The sequence below is a fragment of the Salmo trutta genome, chromosome 1 (assembly GCF_901001165.1).
Source record: "Salmo trutta chromosome 1, fSalTru1.1, whole genome shotgun sequence".
Classification (NCBI taxonomy): Eukaryota; Metazoa; Chordata; class Actinopteri; order Salmoniformes; family Salmonidae; genus Salmo; species Salmo trutta.
Window position 1 is genome coordinate 23,395,848 of NC_042957.1, and position 18,158 is coordinate 23,414,005.

The 18,158-nt window shown below is 44.2% G+C and overlaps 1 protein-coding gene across 1 annotated transcript; it reads right to left on the reverse strand.

Annotated features, from left to right (window-relative positions):
* Positions 1–275: 275 nt before the first annotated feature.
* LOC115191470 (elongation of very long chain fatty acids protein 4) lies at positions 276–13,630 on the reverse strand. Its single transcript, XM_029749313.1, has 7 exons — positions 13,247–13,630; positions 11,058–11,153; positions 8,588–8,775; positions 7,961–8,041; positions 3,450–3,621; positions 1,590–1,717; positions 276–1,392 (listed from the first exon to the last, which is right to left on the reverse strand). The coding sequence occupies exons 2-7, from the start codon at positions 11,122–11,124 to the stop codon at positions 1,108–1,110; spliced, it is 921 nt and encodes a 306-aa protein (XP_029605173.1). The 5' UTR covers positions 11,125–11,153; positions 13,247–13,630; the 3' UTR covers positions 276–1,107.
* Positions 13,631–18,158: the final 4,528 nt, after the last annotated feature.

Below are 18,158 nucleotides of genomic sequence, written 5' to 3' on the forward strand. Positions count from 1 at the left end.
TGCCTTTCCAAATCATGTCCAATCAATTGCATTTACCACAGGTGGACTCCAATAAAGTTGTAGAAACATCTCAAGGGTGATCAATGGAAGCAGGATGCACGTGAGCTCAATTTCGAGTCTCATAGCAAAGGGTCTGAATACTTTTGTAAATAGCGTATTACTGTTTTCTATTTTTAATACATTTGCATAATGTTAAAACAAATCTGTTTTTACTTTGTCATTATGGCGTATTGTGTGTAGATTTATGAGAGAAAATGCATTTGATCAATTTTAGTATAAGGCTGTAAACGTAACTAAATGTGGAAAAAGTCAAGGGGTTTGAATTCTTGTGTTTGTGTATGTGTTTATTATGTACTTTAGGGCAGGTCTGTATGGCAGAGGGGGCTTGCAGCTAGTCTGTGTGTTCCACGTAGACAGGTAGTACTGCCACAAATAGAATTGAGAACAGTTCCTGTACTGTAAAACAACTTAATCCTCAATAATGCTCCACCAGTAGTTCCCTTACTCATCACGCAATGAAAAATAAATCCTCTTTGGTATACGTTTCTGGAAGATTCTTCAATTGAAATAATTTAATACGTAAAATACCATTTACAATGCTACAAAAATAAATAAGCATTTGTATCACTACATCAGCATTGAGTTAAACAAAGAAAAGTACAAAATGGTGGAGGTGGGGTTTTGGTTGGAAACGTTGTGGCTGCTGAGCAGTTTGGGAGTCCCTGTGGTTGTGTTGTGGTCTTTTTAAGGTCTTGTCTTCGACCAGGACCCCAAAGTAAGGAGACAGAGCACAGACTCTACATGAAGAGCAGTGATCTTCTTTTGTTGTAAACAGATAACCAACACCCTCCTCCTACCCCCATCCCTCCATACCCAAACCTTACCAAATCCCAGAATACAAACCTCACCAAATCATCCCCCCCCCCACAAACACACACAAATTGGTCACAAATCACATCCTCGAAACATCCTTCAGGGGCAGGGGTGTGGTGGAATCCCATTTGACTTTTGAACTTTCACCCCTGAACCCCCCCTATCTCTGCCTTTTCACCCCACGGTCCTCGTGTTGGTCTGACAGAGGCTTCCTCCATCCTCTCCACCTTCTCCTTACTCCCTTTTCGCTCTTCCCTTTTTCTGCTGCTTCTGTCCATTTTCCTCTACGTCCTGTAGCTTGTTGTAGCCGTTGGTTGCCATGGAGACGCCATTAGTGACGGGCTTGGCCGCCTTGTGGGCAGAACGTGGGGTGCGTCGGTAGGTCTGGTAGTAAAAGTTGCCGAATAGGATGATGAAGGTGACGGCGTAGCCAATCAGGGCCCACTGCATCCAGGCAGGGAATGGGCAGCCAGTGTAGAGGGAGTGGCCGGCATGGCCAATGGTCACGTGGAACTGGATCTGTGACGTACACAAAACAGACAACAGACCTGACATGCTCAATTCAAATGTAATAATCCCAATATAATCCATGATGAATGAGTCAGACCGCACACTCCAAACAATGAAATATATTTTGACATGCAAAGATGTGTTTCGGTATCAATCATACACTACCTGAACAGCTGTGCTATGGCCACAGCAAGAGGGAGACTTACCATCTGAATAATGGTCAGGTATTTCTTCCACCAGAGGAATTTCTGGATCTTGGGTCCGAAAGCGGCCAGGCCATAGTATCCATACATCAGGACATGGATGGATGAGTTTATGCCTGCTCCGAAGAATGCTATGAGGGGGACAAAGGATAAAGGTATTTCCAAGGGGATACAAGTCAGGCTGCTTATGAGTGGCTAGCATGCTATTTCAGAACAGTAAGATAAGAGTCATTACTGTGCAGCCGTATTCATTGACCTGGCCAAGGCTTTCGACTCTGTCAATCACCACATTCTTATTGGCAGACTTGACAGCCTTGGTTTCTCAAATGATTTCCTAACCTGGTTTACCAACTACTTCTCTGATAGAGTTCAGTGTGTCAAATCGGAGGGCCTGTTGTCTGGACCTCTGGCAGTCTCTATGGGTGTGCCACAGGGTTCAATTCTCGGGCTGACTCTCTTCTCTGTATACATCAATGATGTTGCTCTTGCTGCTGGTGATTCTCTGATCCACCTCTACGCAGACGACACCATTCTGTATACATCTGGCCCTTCTTTGGACACTGTGTTAACTAACCTCCAGACGAGCTTCAATGCCATACAACACTCCTTCCGTGGCCTCCAACTGCTCTTAAACCCAAGTAAAACTAAATGCATGCTATTCAATCGATCACTGCCCGCACCTGCTCGCCTGTCCAGCATCCCTACTCTGGACGGCTCTGACTTAGAATACGTGGACAACTACAAATACCTGGGTGTCTGGTTAGACTGTAAACTCTCCTTCCAGACTCACATTAAGCATCTCCAATCCAAAATTAAATCTAGAATCGGCTTCCTATATCGCAACAAAGCATCCTTCACTCATGCTGCCAAACATACCCTCGTAAAACTGACCATCCTACCAATCCTCGACTTCGGTGATGTCATCTATAAAATAGCCTCCAACACTACTCAACAAACTGGATGCAGTCTATCACAGTGCCATCCGTTTTGTCACCAAAGCCCCATACACTACCCACCATTGCGACCTGTACGCTCTCGTTGGTTGGCCCTCGCTTCATACTCGTCACCAAACCCACTGGCTACAGGTTATCTACAAGTCTCTGCCAGGTAAAGCCCCGCCTTATCTCAGCTCACTGGTCACCATAGCAGCACCCACTCGTAGCACGCGCTCCAGCAGGTATATCTCACTGGTCACCCCCAAAGCCATTTCCTCCTTTGGTCGTCTTTCCTTCCAGTTCTCTCTCTGCTGCCAATGACTGGAACGAACTGCAAAAATCTCTGAAGCTGGAGACTCATATCTCCCTCACTAGCTTTAAGCACCAGCTGTCAGAGCAGCTCACAGATCACTGCACCTGTACATAGCCCATCTGTAAACAGCCCATCTATCTACCTACCTCATCCCCATACTGAATGTATTTATTTATCTTGCTCCTTTGCACCCCAGTATCTCTACTTGCACATTCATCTTCTGCACATCTACCATTCCAGTGTTTAATTGCTATATTGTAATTACTTCGCCACCGTGGCCTATTTATTGCCTTAATTTACCTAATTTGCACTCACTGTATATAGACATTTTGTTTTCTTTTGTTCTACTGTATGTATTATTGGCTATGTTTTGTATATTCCATGTGTAACTCTGTGTTGTTGTATGTGTCGAATTGCTATGCTTTATCTTGGCCAGGTCGCAGTTGCAAATGAGAACTTGTTCTCAACTAGCCTACCTGGTTAAATAAAGGTGAAAAAAAGAAAAAAAAAGGGTAGAGATTAACCAGTGTATCCAGGTGGGAACATTTAATCACCCACCCTACACAAATGCACGAACACACACACATAACCCCAATGTACCACCCAGGTACTCACATTGTCCTCCAGGGACCCACTTGATTCCGATCCACCAGAGGATAAACATGGTGCAGTGATGGTAGACATGGAGGAAGCTGACCTGGTTGATCTTCTTCCTCAGGATGAAGAACACTGTGTCCAGATACTCCACTCCCTTAGAGATGTAGTACCACCACAGAGCCGACGCTATCTGCCAACGGGAAGAGGGAGGGAGTGAGCTTTAACACAAGATTACATCATTGGTGCTGAAAACCATCTGGTTTCAGAAAGTCAAGTCTCAAAGACAATAAAGATTCCCAATTTCCTGAAACACTTTAAAGAGGATTCTGTAGGGTTCTATGGATTCCACTGGGTTGGGATTATGGAGATCAAAAGGTAACCACCTTGCTTTTCACACTCACTCTCATCATCATGCATCATCCACACACATATGTACCAAGGACACACACTCACACCCACATGCACACACCCACATGCACACATCCACATGCACACACCCACATGCGCATGTAACCTACAGGTGCAGTTTTCAGTGTAAGGTAACACTGACACTGTACTGAAGAGACTGTATTGAGATAGAGTGTAGTGTAGAAAGGTGGGACCAGGAGTATTGTAAAAATAGTTATTTGCACAAGTTATTTCAATATCTATTCAATTTGAATGCTCAGACGGTGATTGGATCATCTGCCTAATTCTAAAGTCAGAGTCAGCAATGTTAGCGTCAACTCCGTCCATAGGGGATTGGTGATGACAATGAAAGGGGTCATTGATGAATGACATGGCAGGTTAGCCTGCGGTCTGGTAGAGAAAGTGGCTTGATAAGGGTTTGGTACAGTAAAATCTGATACCTGAGATTAACTGAGAGATGTATCAGGCTTGTTGCAGGCTTGTTCCCTATAGGGAAAGTAGAGCTCAACCTCTTGTATGTCAGACTATCTATGGGACAAAGTAGCCTGTCATTATCCATTACCAACCTCCCGCCAACATACTCTTTCTCTGTCGTATCCCTTTGTAATTCGCACACACACACACACACACACACACACACACACACACACACACACACACACACACACACACCAACACACACACACACACACACACACACACACACACACACACACACACACACACACACACACACACACACACACACACACACACACACACACACAGTGCCCTGAGTGTCACTCTTATCCCTCAGTAATGCCATCATGCCATGGGCGGGGACAGAAGTGGTGAGACCTAATAACTCCTCCCCTTTATGCTAAAGGCCACACCCCCCCTGTCCTGGAATCACCATAGATCTGTCTCTGACATTCTCCTACTCTCCCTCTCTTGCACACACACAGACACACACACACACACACACACACACACACACACACACACACACACACACACACACACACACACACACCATAGATATGTCTCTGACATTCTCCTACTCTCCCTCTCTTTCTCTTGCACACACACACACACACACACACACACACACACACACACACACACACACACACACACACACACACACACACACACACACACACACACACACACAGAGAGTAATAGTCTGCAATAAGATTACAGCACGGCTGCTTAGATTTACAGAGAACCACATGCTGCTAAAGCTGGACCTCATTCTACACCTTAAATACAGAGACACACTTCCCAGTTATGTGGTTTGCATCTAATTGTTGTATAGAATGAATGACTGAGTATAATGGTCCTTTTGTGAGGACAGCAATATGATGTTAGCATTCGAAATGAGAATTCTTTTCCATTGTAACTTATGCTCAATCGGTGGTCCCGCCCCAAGTGAACACAGACATTGGGTGGGAATGATGAAACACCCCCTTTTCTACCCCAAGTATAAAAACCCCTGTGACGAATTCACACTATTCCAGGAGAACGTGAGGACTTGGTCCCCACATTGAAATGGCTACAATTCTATTACCAAAGGACAAGACCATACACCGTGGAGCGTTGGCTACACGACTGGAAATGGTTAAACTCTGAGACTATCGATCACTACAGAATAAGAGCAAATCCTAGACATAGAATTACTAGTCTGCAGCTGGAAATTACGTAAGTCTAGTACGAGAATACCGACAACCACGGAAGCATCTATTCTATGAAACAACCATCTGTACGCCTGACGTATCCATTACAACAGACACTATCCAGAGCCGCTGAGAAAGAGACAACTACGAAAGACATTGTGACTCCTGGGGAAGTTAACCAGAGACTCTCTGATGAGCTGACTCTCCAGCAGACGGACCGGCGATTCCAACAAAGAAAAAAACAACAACATACGGGCATAAATACACTGCTAAAAAAAAGGGAACACTTAAACAACACAATGTAACTCCAAGTCAATCACACTTCTGTGAAATCAAAATGTCCACTTAGGAAGCAACACTGATTGACAATAAATTTCACATGCTGTTGTGCAAATGGAATAGACAACAGGTGGAAATTATAGGCAATTAGCAAGACACCCCCAATAAAGGAGTGGTTCTGCAGGTGGGGACCACAGACCACTTCTCAGTTCCTATGCTTCCTGGCTGATGTTTTGGTCACTTTTGAATGCTGGTGGTGCTTTCAATCTAGTGGTAGCATGAGACGGAGTCTACAACCCACACAAGTGGCTCAGGTAGTGCAGCTCATCCAGGATGGCACATCAATGCGAGCTGTGGCAAGAAGGTTTGCTGTGTCTGTCAGCGTAGTGTCCAGTGCATGGAGGCGCTACCAGGAGACAGGCCAGTACAGGAGACGTGGAGGAGGCCGTAGGAGGGCAACAACCCAGCAGCAGGACCGCTACCTTCGCCTTTGTGCAAGGAGGAGCAGGAGAAGCACTGCCAGAGCCCTGCAAAATGACCTCCAGCAGGCCACAAATGTGCATGTGTCTGCTCAAACGGTCAGAAACAGACTCCATGAGGGTGGTATGAGGGCCCGACGTCCACAGGTGGGGGTTGTACTTACAGCCCAACACCGTGCAGGACGTTTGGCATTTGCCAGAGAACACCAAGTTTGGCAAATTCGCCACTGGCGCCCTGTGCTCTTCACAGATGAAAGCAGGTTCACACTGAGCACGTGACAGACGTGACAGAGTCTGGAGACGCCGTGGAGAACGTTCTGCTGCCTGCAACATCCTCCAGCATGACCAGTTTGGCGGTGGGTCAGTCATGGTGTGGGGTGGCATTTCTTTGGGGGGCCGCACAGCCCTCCATGTGCTCGCCAGAGGTAGCCTGACTGCCATTAGGTACCGAGATGAGATCCTCAGACCCCTTGTGAGACCATATGCTGGTGCGGTTGGCCCTGGGTTCCTCCTAATGCAAGACAATGCTAGACCTCATGTGGCTGGAGTGTGTCAGCAGTTCCTGCAAGAGGAAGGCATTGATGCTATGGACTGGCCCTCCCGTTCCCCAGACCTGAATCCAATTGAGCACATCTGGGACATCATGTCTCGCTCCATCCACCAACGCCATGTTGCACCACAGACTGTCCAGGAGTTGGCGGATGCTTTAGTCCAGGTCTGGGAGGCGATCCCTCAGGAGACCATCCGCCACCTCATCAGGAGCATGCCCAGGCGTTGTAGGGAGTTCATACAGGCACGTGGAGGCCACACACACTACTGAGCCTCATTTTGACTTGTTTTAAGGACATTACATCAAAGTTGGATCAGCCTGTAGTGTGGTTTTCCACTTTAATTTTGAGTGTGACTCCAAATTCAGACCTCCATGGGTTGATAAATTGGATTACCATTGATTATTTTTGTGTGATTTTGTTGTCAGCACATTCAACTATGTAAAGAAAAAAGTATTTAATAAGATTATTTCCTTCATTCAGATCTAGGATGTGTTGTTTAAGTGTTCCCTTTATTTTTTTGAGCAGTATATATACATTGCAATTATTTTTGAATGAGCGGCCGTTCATGTGCTTAGGATTGGCATTTCAATGAATATAATTATCAACTGTATGTAGTGAATCCATTTTGTCTTTCCCGCTTTTTATCTGTCCCCACCTCTTTCCATTGTCTACCAAGCCGTCATACCAGTTTAGCCCACTAGGGACTTATCAATGCATTGTGTTAGTAACCAATAACTATATTGTTTGTTTATGTATTTCTGTGATTTGTTTAGTAAATAAATAATTAAGCCAATTTGTATATCGCAGATTCAGTTTCGAGACTAGGGTTCGTACAGATATCCAAGGGTTTGCGACATTCAGTAATGAGAACTGATGAGGTAATAATGATACATTAATAGAAGACTAATCGATAAGATATGAAAATCTCTTAAGAGTCGATTCGGGAAATAGAGACTCTAAACATTTTCCGGTGGTGCCCCGACTACCTAGTTAATTAAAGTTTACATGATTAGTTTAATCACGTAATAATAATTACACATAGAATTGATTTGATAAAATAAGTCTTCACATTTAATGATAGTCACAGACACGACACTCTGCAACAACAGAGTGATCAAATTAAGATAGTACATCTGTAGTGTGTCATGTTTTCTCACCCTGACTTCGTTGACGTCGTTGGAATAGCTGACAGGTTGACATAGGTAGCTGTATCCCGCTGCTCTCGCACCCAGGAGAAGCTGAGGACCACAGGGATACAATGTTAGGGACACAACGTTAAGTACACAACGTTAGGGGTAGTCCCTTTCCTCTAGACCACAGATGCACAACACCAGTCCTCAAGGGCCGCAGAGACCAATTTACACCTGGGTGAATGGGGGTGTGAAAGAATTGCTAGGGAGAAATGAAAACCACCAGGACTGCAGCCATCGAGGATTGGAGTTGTGCCCTAGACCCTGTATCCTCTGGGCCTACAGTTCTAAAAAGACTATATAGATGTAACTGTAGAGGATGGTTGACAGGTGCAGTGCTGGGTATGGTATGGGAGTATGGTATTGAGTTCAGGCAGGGTTGGTATATGGCATGCTACATCAGCCATTTGGTGATGGCTCCACCTTGCCCACCAATAGATTAACTGGAGCAGGTGTCATATTGTTATCAACTTTAAAGCCCTTTCCAATCTGTAGACACTGACACTGGGACTGGGAATCATAAAGACCATGGCCTGAAACAAAATGGAACGTTTCCTGAATTACTTTTGTTGAAAAAGGAATGGAGCTGGTTACCTCTTTGGCGATGTAAAAGTTGAGTATCACCATACTGAAGTTGTACACTATGAGGGTCTTCCTGAGCTGGAAAGGCTCGCGATTCTGCATGTACTTAGGCCCCGCCCACAGGAAGAGCAGGTACAGGCAGCTGATGGCCAGGGTGGGGGCGGGCGATGTCATCATCGGCCATTTCTCCACCCGCTTGTCTGGAAGAGGGACAGGAGAGGAAAGGGGTAATGTCAGAAGTGGTCATTATAACAGACTCACATGTAAGACTACATAATATATGAATGTGAGACTACATAATGTTGCACCAATGGTGTCTTGAGGGTATACTCAACTCTAGTTCCGTATTGCTCTAATAGTGTATTGTATTGCACACACACACACACACACACACACACACACACACACACACACACACACACACACACACACACACACACACACACACACACACACACACACACACTGTTAGTGCACGTAGCCTACAAGTGTAGTTTTCAGGGTAAGGTAACACTGACAATGAACTGAAGACAGACTGAGATAGAGTGTAGTGTAGACAGGTGGAACAGGAGTATTGTAAAAATAGTTATTTGAAAAAGCTTTTTAAATATCTATTCAATTTGAATGCTGAGACATAGGTAGACATATGGACAACCATAGGAGTTACAGTGCTTATGTGTTTTTGGAGGGTGCTGTGTAGGTTAGTCAAATGAAAAGAAGAATACTTTTTCAAGGTTAGTCAAACACACATGAAATGGAACATTCTAACAGTCACATGACACAGTCAACAGTAGCATGTAAAGTACCAGTCAAAAGTTTGGACACACCTACTCATTCAAGGGTTTTTCTTTATTTTACTATTTTCTACATTGTAGAATAATAGTGAAGACATCAAAACAATGAAATAACACATGGAATCATGTAGTAACCAAAAAAGTGAAACAAATCAAAATATATTATAGCTGAGATTCTTCAAAATAGCCACCCTTTGCTTTGATGACAGCTTTGCACATGCTTGGCATTCTCTCAACCAGCTTCACCTGGAATTATTTTCCAACAGTCTTGAAGGAGTTCCCACATATGCTGAGCACTTGTTGGCTGCTTTTCCTTCACTCTGCCGTCCAACTCATCCCAAACAATCTCAATTGGGTTGAGGTCCGGTGATTGCGGATGCCAGGTCATCTGATGCAGTACTCCATCACTCTCCTTCTTGGTCAGATAGCCCTTACACAGCCTGGAGGTGTGTTGGGTCATTGTTCTGTTGAAAAACAAATGATAGTCCCACTAAGCGCAAACCAGATGGGATGGTGTCTCCACAGAATGCTGTGGTACCCCTGCTGGTTAAGTGTGCCTTGAATTCTAAATAAATCACAGACGGTGTCACCAGCAAAGCACCCCAACACCATTACACCTCCTCCTCCATGCTTCACGGTGTGAACTACACATGCGGAGATCATCTGTTCACCTACTCTGCGTCTCACTAAGACACGGCGGTTGGAACCAAATATCTCAAATTTGGACTCATCAGACCAAAGGACAGATTTCCACCGGTCTAATGTCCATTGCTCCCGTTTATTGGCCCAAACAAGTCTCTTCTTCTTATTGGTGTCCTTTAGTAGTGGTTTCTTTGCAGCAGTTCGACCATGAAGGCCTGATTCATGCAGTCTCCTCTTAACAGTTGATGTTGAGATGTGTCTGTTACTTGAACTCCGTGAAGCATTCATTTGGGCTGCAATTTCTGTGGCTGGTAACTCTAATGAACTTATCCTCTGCAGCAGAGGTAACTCTGGGTCTTCCTTTCCTGTGTCGGTCCTCATGAGAGCCAGTTTCATCATAGCGCTTGATGGTTTTTGAGACTGCACTTGAAGAAACTTTCAAAGTTCTTGAAATTTTCTGGATTGACTGACCTTCATGTCTTAAAGTAATGATGGACTGTCGTTTCTCTTTGCTTATTTGAGCTGTTCTTGCCATAATATGGACTTGGTCTGTTACCAAATACGGCTATCTTCTGTATACCATCCCTTCTTTGTCACAACACAACTGATTGGCTCAAACGCATTAAGAAGGAAAGAAATTCCACAAATGTTTAACAAGGCACACCTGTTAATTGAAATGCATTCCAGGTGACTACCTAATGAATCTGGTTGAGAGAATGTCAAGAGTGTGCAAAGCTGTCATCAAGGCAAAGGGCGCCTACTTTGAAGAATCACAAATATAAAATATATTTTGATTTTTGTTGAACCCTTTTTTGGTTACTACATGATTCCATATGGGTTATTTCATAGTTGTGATGTCTTTACTATTATTCTACAATATAGAATATAGTAAAAAATAAAGAAAAACCCTTGAATGAGTTGGGGTGTCAAAACTTTTGACTGGTACTGTATGCGTGTGTGGTGTACCTGGGTTTGTGTGCATGTGTGTGGTTACATTAGCAGACTATCCCTGCTATGTGAGAGAAGAGAGATCAACACTAACTCACCTGCTATAGTAAGGCTCCATCTGTAGAACTCTACCGTGTCATTCATAAAGTGGGTGAGAGCTTCCATGACTGCGTCTGGATTTGGTCCTGCTTATGCTGCAGTGAGAGATAGAAGAGAAACTTTATGACAGACTACTTGAGCTCACTTTTAAGTGAGTTCATCTGAAAAAGGAGCAGGTGTGTTAGCGTAAAGAAAGCTAGAAAATAAATGTAATTAGCCCCTTTAGATAATTGAAAACCTTAACATAACATTTGGTTCTAATGTAAAGGATGTCACGCTGCTTGTTTCGCGAGTACCACTTTCTCCTGATGCGGCTCAAACCGAGGCTCGAACCCAGGACCTCTGCCTTGCAAGCTCACGTGATTGCCCTCCTGAAGTGTCTTACCAGTCGCCTCCACACAAAACACTAGCTATCCACTGGTGCAAGTGGGGACACTTCACACTAAGGAGTAGGTTTCACACATCCCCCATGTGCCGCACTAAGTTTTCATGGTGCCCATCAAGTTCAAAACCTGAGTTTGCCAAACTCTGCACATGCAACACCTATAGGTAAGAACATTCCCTAGTCTAAACAGTTTGTGCAGGGTTTATTTCCAGCCTCACACTAATTGCACAGATCTAAAAGAGGACTGAACAACTGATCAGTGTTTGTCCGACCATTAATAAGTCGGGGTGCCTCCCCAACCCCCTACACAGCTGTCACTGTTCGAGGCGCTAGCTAGCTGCTGGTAATGCAAACATGCATTAGAGACCTGTGAGAGACCTGGCCGGTCGCTGCCGTAAAAGTAGTTTAAGTTCATTACAGAGGATAAGAGATGAGGGATCTATGTTCATAAGAGGGTCCCTCTCTCTCTTTCTGTCTCCACACACATGGCTGTAGGTCTATGTGTGTGGTTATCTCATCCCTAGGGTTACCCATTTTGCAACGAGATTAGAAAAAAAACAGATAAAAAAGTTGACAAATGTGTGCCACTCTAGCATTATTTGAGTTGATGCATAACATATGAGCTATAGAGAACAACGCTACATAATTGCAGCATAGGCCTATCCCTATCCACCTTACAACAGGTGTCCATTTATTAATCTATTATTCATCCAGTGGATCAGTTCAATAATGGATTGGGGTGTTTTCATACAATACAAGTGTAAGTAACAGTCGCAACAGATGAGAATGCAGAGGCCTAAAGATGGTCCTTTTGTTTTTATTACTTTGTTAGTACTTTTATTTTATTATTTTATGACATAAAGCACTTTGTTACTTGTATTGAAAAGCAATATACAAATAAAGTTATTGTTATATTATTATTATTATTATTATAACAACATGCACTAAAGAACCATACACTAGAACCATCTCATGTGCATATAGATCATGTTAGGCCTAATGAATTTGTGAAAATGTATTGGAAGTTTGGGGGACCCTGAAAAAACACATGCATTCACTGACAATGGGGGTTTAGCTTTGTTTTCAAAACGGAAGAGGAAAGGAGAGGATGGAAGGAGAAAAAACGTCATCCAGCGAATAGGCCGGTCGCCCATGGAAACGGGCATGATCGCACACAAAGACCCCGGGCGCGTCAGCAGGTTTCGAGCGGAGCACTCAAGAGGCTTAAATCCAATTGATCTACGAGCTTAGATGTAAGTGCAAATGCCGGACGACCCACATTCGCAGGGCGACAGGGGATTGTCAAAATGTGGTTGATTGAACAGGGAAAATTATGTGGTTAACCGTTTATACAAAAGCATTAGTAGGACATCCATTCGTAGGAAAATGTAATGAAAATAGTCTCTAAACACTTTATAGGCACATTTTATAGGCTGTATCCAGTGCGTTCCTATGTGCCACACATCGTGCTAGCCTACTACAAGTTTCTTTCCGCCAAGTCTATTTACGGGCTACATTATTGCCATCTGTCATGCATGCTCACAAAGAAGTTCACCGTTTTTTTAGGAGGAGGGAGTAGGCCTAAAGGAATAAAAGTAATGAACGAACGAAACAGAATGTAACGGTTCAATTCCTCAAAGCAGCTCATGACTAATTAAACAAGACTAAGCCTGCACTTTCCAAGGTTGTGCACTAATTTGTTCCCCAAAATGGCCTATATAAAGACTGATAGCCTAAGCACACGGTTTTTATTTCGGTATTAACCATTTCATTATAATGGAGAAAAAATACATATCTACATACCTTCTCGAGATTTCGGTGCGTGTAATGACATCCGGTGCAATGTGATGCCCAACACCTTTAAATTACCGTATTCTGCCGTTATAGCCGTTGATCTCCAACACTGCTGGACAATTCGACATCAACCCCGAATTAGGCAAAAACTACAAAAGGCAAGCGGAAATCATGCATGAGTTCCGTGCTGGGTGCTCAAGCTCATCTTCTCTGTTTTCGATCTTCAGGATACCCGACGAGACTGATGGCACTGCGCATGCGGGTATTGCACTCCAGGGACCGATACACTGACTGGAAAGACTGACGGCCCCTTTGCTTGATAGAGATAATCAACATCCACTCTGTCCCCTTATTCAGCCTCTTCAAGTGATAGGCAAATGGGGAAGCCACTAGAAATGAATAGGCGGGGAATCTTAGCAAGAACTTGGCTGAATCCATATAGAATGACAAAGGCTTCTAGTGGCCAAAAGGTCATTTAGCATGTGCAGCGCCATTAACGGCTTCCACCATTTCAATGTAGTCAACTGGGTGGGACTTCCAACCTTATTGGCTGATTCCTCCTGATGACTCTGTTGGAGTCATGTCCAACTGGGTCATCAGGATGGATCAGACAATCGTGACGAAGAAAATTGACTACTTCAAAATGGAGATTGCGTTAATGGCGCTGCCTGTGCGCTCAGGCGCCATAATGGAAACTAATGGGACGCTTTCTCTATCATTCTCTATAGCTGAATCGCAAATCACTCCCTTCCCCTTTCCCTTGGCCCTCCATTTACAAATTCACGCGTGCCTCCGCCATTTGCACGAGTGTCCCAAAGCTGAAGGAGTGAAAATGATTAGACTCTCAGATAGCCACTTCAACCAAGTATGGGTAATTGCCTACTTGGAGTGTCAGAAAGTCGGCATTGCAAAAGTAGTGGGTGGATCAACAGTGATGGGTGTAACATCAGTGGGTGGATCAACAGTGATGGGTGTAACATCAGTGGGTGGATCAACAGTGATGGGTGTAACATCAGTGGATGGATCAACAGTGATGGGTGTAACATCAGTGGATGGATCAACAGCGATGGGTGTAACATCAGTGGGTGGATCAACAGTGATGGGTGTAACATCAGTGGGTGGATCAACAGTGATGGGTGTAACATCAGTGGGTGGATCAACAGTGATGGGTGTAACATCAGTGGGTGGATCAACAGTGATGGGTGTAACATCAGTGGGTGGATCAACAGTGATGGGTGTAACATCAGTGGGTGGATCAACAGCGATGGGTGTAACATTAGTGGGTGGATCAACAGTGATGGGTGTAACATTAGTGGGTGGATCAACAGTGATGGGTGTAACATCAGTGGGTGGATCAACAGTGATGGGTGTAACATCAGTGGGTGGATCAACAGTGATGGGTGTAACATCAGTGGGTGGATCAACAGTGATGGGTGTAACATCAGTGGATGGATCAACAGTGATGGGTGTAACATCAGTGGATGGATCAACAGCGATGGGTGTAACATCAGTGGGTGGATCAACAGTGATGGGTGTAACATCAGTGGGTGGATCAACAGTGATGGGTGTAACATCAGTGGGTGGATCAACAGTGATGGGTGTAACATCAGTGGGTGGATCAACAGTGATGGGTGTAACATCAGTGGGTGGATCAACAGTGATGGGTGTAACATCAGTGGGTGGATCAACAGCGATGGGTGTAACATTAGTGGGTGGATCAACAGTGATGGGTGTAACATTAGTGGGTGGATCAACAGTGATGGGTGTAACATCAGTGGGTGGATCAACAGTGATGGGTGTAACATCAGTGGGTGGATCAACAGTGATGGGTGTAACATCAGTGGGTGGATCAACAGTGATGGGTGTAACATCAGTGGATGGATCAACAGTGATGGGTGTAACATCAGTGGATGGATCAACAGCGATGGGTGTAACATCAGTGGGTGGATCAACAGTGATGGGTGTAACATCAGTGGGTGGATCAACAGTGATGGGTGTAACATCAGTGGGTGGATCAACAGTGATGGGTGTAACATCAGTGGGTGGATCAACAGTGATGGGTGTAACATCAGTGGGTGGATCAACAGTGATGGGTGTAACATCAGTGGGTGGATCAACAGTGATGGGTGTAACATCAGTGGGTGGATCAACAGCGATGGGTGTAACATTAGTGGGTGGATCAACAGTGATGGGTGTAACATTAGTGGGTGGATCAACAGTGATGGGTGTAACATCAGTGGGTGGATCAACAGTGATGGGTGTAACATCAGTGGGTGGATCAACAGTGATGGGTGTAACATCAGTGGTGGATCAACAGTGATGGGTGTAACATCAGTGGGTGGATCAACAGTGATGGGTGTAACATTAGTGGGTGGATCAACAGTGATGGGTGTAACATCAGTGGGTGGATCAACAGTGATGGGTGTAACATCAGTGGGTGGATCAACAGTGATGGGTGTAACATCAGTGGGTGGATCAACAGCGATGGGTGTAACATCAGTGGGTGGATCAACAGCGATGGGTGTAACATCAGTGGTGGATCAACAGTGATGGGTGTAACATCAGTGGGTGGATCAACAGTGATGGGTGTAACATCAGTGGATGGATCAACAGTGATGGGTGTAACATCAGTGGGTGGATCAACAGTGATGGGTGTAACATCAGTGGGTGGATCAACAGCGATGGGTGTAAAATCAGTGGGTGGATCAACAGTGATGGGTGTAACATCAGTGGGTGCATCAATAGTGATGGGTGTAACATCAGCACTCCGTTATTGGTTAGAACGGCCATAGCCAGGTGCACTGCGGGTCAGTTTAATGTTTACATAGCAGGTTAAAATAACTAATGTAGCAGGTTAGGAGAATTAACGTGGCAGGTTAGGAGAATAAAGTTATTGTTAGAAAAAGCGTTAGGGTTAGGCTTAGCTAAAATGCATAGCAGGTTAGGAGAATTAACGTAGCAGGTTAGGATAATTAACGTGGCAGGTTAGGAGAATAAAGTTATTGTTAGAAAAAGCGTTAGGGTTAGGCTTAGCTAAAATGCATAGCAGGTTAGGAGAATTAACGTAGCAGGTTAGGATAATTAACGTGGCAGGTTAGGAGAATAAAGTTATTGTTAGGAAAGGGTTAGAGTTAGGCTTAGCTAAAATGTGTAGCAGGTTAGGATAATTAATGTGGCAGGTTAGGAGAATTAACATGGCAGGTTAGGAGAATAAGGTTAAGTTTAGGAAATGTGTTAGGGAAAGTGGGATACCTTAGGTTTAGCTAAAATGCATAGCAGGTTAGGATAATTCATGTTGCATGTTAGGAGAATGAGGTTAAGGTTAGGAAAAGGGTTAGGCTTAGCTAGAATTCTACAGTTGTCATCAATCGACTTGTTGTGCAGCCCAATCTGCCACATCAATGGTCTTAAGTGGCAACAAATCTGCCCAATTAGCTGATTCGCTTGCTATACACCCACTTCTGTTGATCCTCCCAGTTCTGTTGACACGCCCACTTTTAGACACACTCCATGTATGCAGTTACCCATGACTCTCTTCGATCAAGCCAGCAATGCTGTAGGCTTCAGAGCAAAGTGCTATCCCAACAACGCACTGTGATATCAAATCAAATCATATAAAATGTTATTTGTCAACAGGTGTAGTAGACCTTACTGTGAAATGCTTACTTACAAGCCCTTAACCAACAATGCCGTTCAAGAAATGTTTGGAGTTTGCACAATTTCATACAAAATAATGGAGGCATGCCTAATTATATGACATGTGCATTTGTTTATGTCTGATTTCGAGACTTGACAACAGATGAAACAGATGAAATACCTCCCAAATTAAATGTTTAACTGTTACTGAGGTTTCTATCTTGTAAAATGACAGAGGGGATTTGTTCATGTGGAACATGAATTGCATCATTCAAGTCAGTAGTGTGTTCCGAAGTTGATGTGTTTATTGATCCCCTCTCTGGAAGTCACCCTCAGCGTTTCGTCAACAACATGTGACAAAGGAGGGCCCACCAAGAGAGTTGGTTGGGGCGATGGGGTGGTTTGGGATTGACAGCTTGATATAAGGGCGCGTCTCTGCTGTTGCACATCTACGTGTGTGGAACCTCCTGGACAAGTGCATTTGCGTTTTTGGCCTTGATTACACCCATTAGTAGGATATTCTAGATCTGCAAAGCACAATTAATTGAGTATTGTCATTGCAGATTTTGACTTTAATTTATACTAAGAGTAGGCTATGAGGCATTTTTTTTTACCAGGAATATAAATAGCCTAATGATTCTATTATCGCTTAATTTGGGTAGTGGAGATGCTTCATACAACAAATGTGTGTATTCTGTCTCTAGTTGCTATTGTAGGCTATAGGTCTGTGGCTGTAAGTAGCTTTTGGGTATGTGCCAATGTCCCATAGTGTGTCAAACCATTAGCCTATCAATTCATCTTTAGAGTGTGCCCTATAGTCCAGTCACTGAGGTGGTCAACATTGAGATATATTTTGAATTCACCGCTAGGTGGAAGTGTCACACCATTATTAGATACAACCCAGCTGTACTTGTTGGTTGCAGAAGAGATCAGAGGCAGTAGGGATCACCAGGGATGTTCTCTTGATAAGTGTGTGCATTGGACCCACACACACTTGATGGCAACCGCACCGTGGCATCTGTTCAAATGCCTGCTGGGAGGTCTGTAGACTGGGGAGAGCATCAGATAGTGGGCTGAATAAAGGCGTCCGCATGCTTCAGTTCGGCTGGCGCCTAGGCAAACTCGGCTAGCCGAACCAAACGAGTGTGCTCGCATACTCCCTTAATAAAATACCTTCGCTTGAAAAAATGAGAAAAAAGCTGCAATAGTACTGTTTGTCTATTTTTAGACGCCGTAGCCAGTATACACTAAAATAACTCAAGAAATATGTGATTAATTGTGACGT

Bases quoted from the DNA above. Each gene is read 5' to 3' on its own strand.
- LOC115191470 (XM_029749313.1), bottom strand. From the start codon at position 11,124: ATGGAAGCTCTCACCCACTTTATGAATGACACGGTAGAGTTCTACAGA. The intron at 8,042-8,587 runs GTAACCAGCTCC...TGTGGTCCTCAG, and splicing joins ACTTTTACATCGCCAAAGAG to CTTCTCCTGGGTGCGAGAGC. The intron at 3,622-7,960 runs GTGAGAAAACAT...TCCCGTTGGCAG, and splicing joins ACGACGTCAACGAAGTCAGG to ATAGCGTCGGCTCTGTGGTG.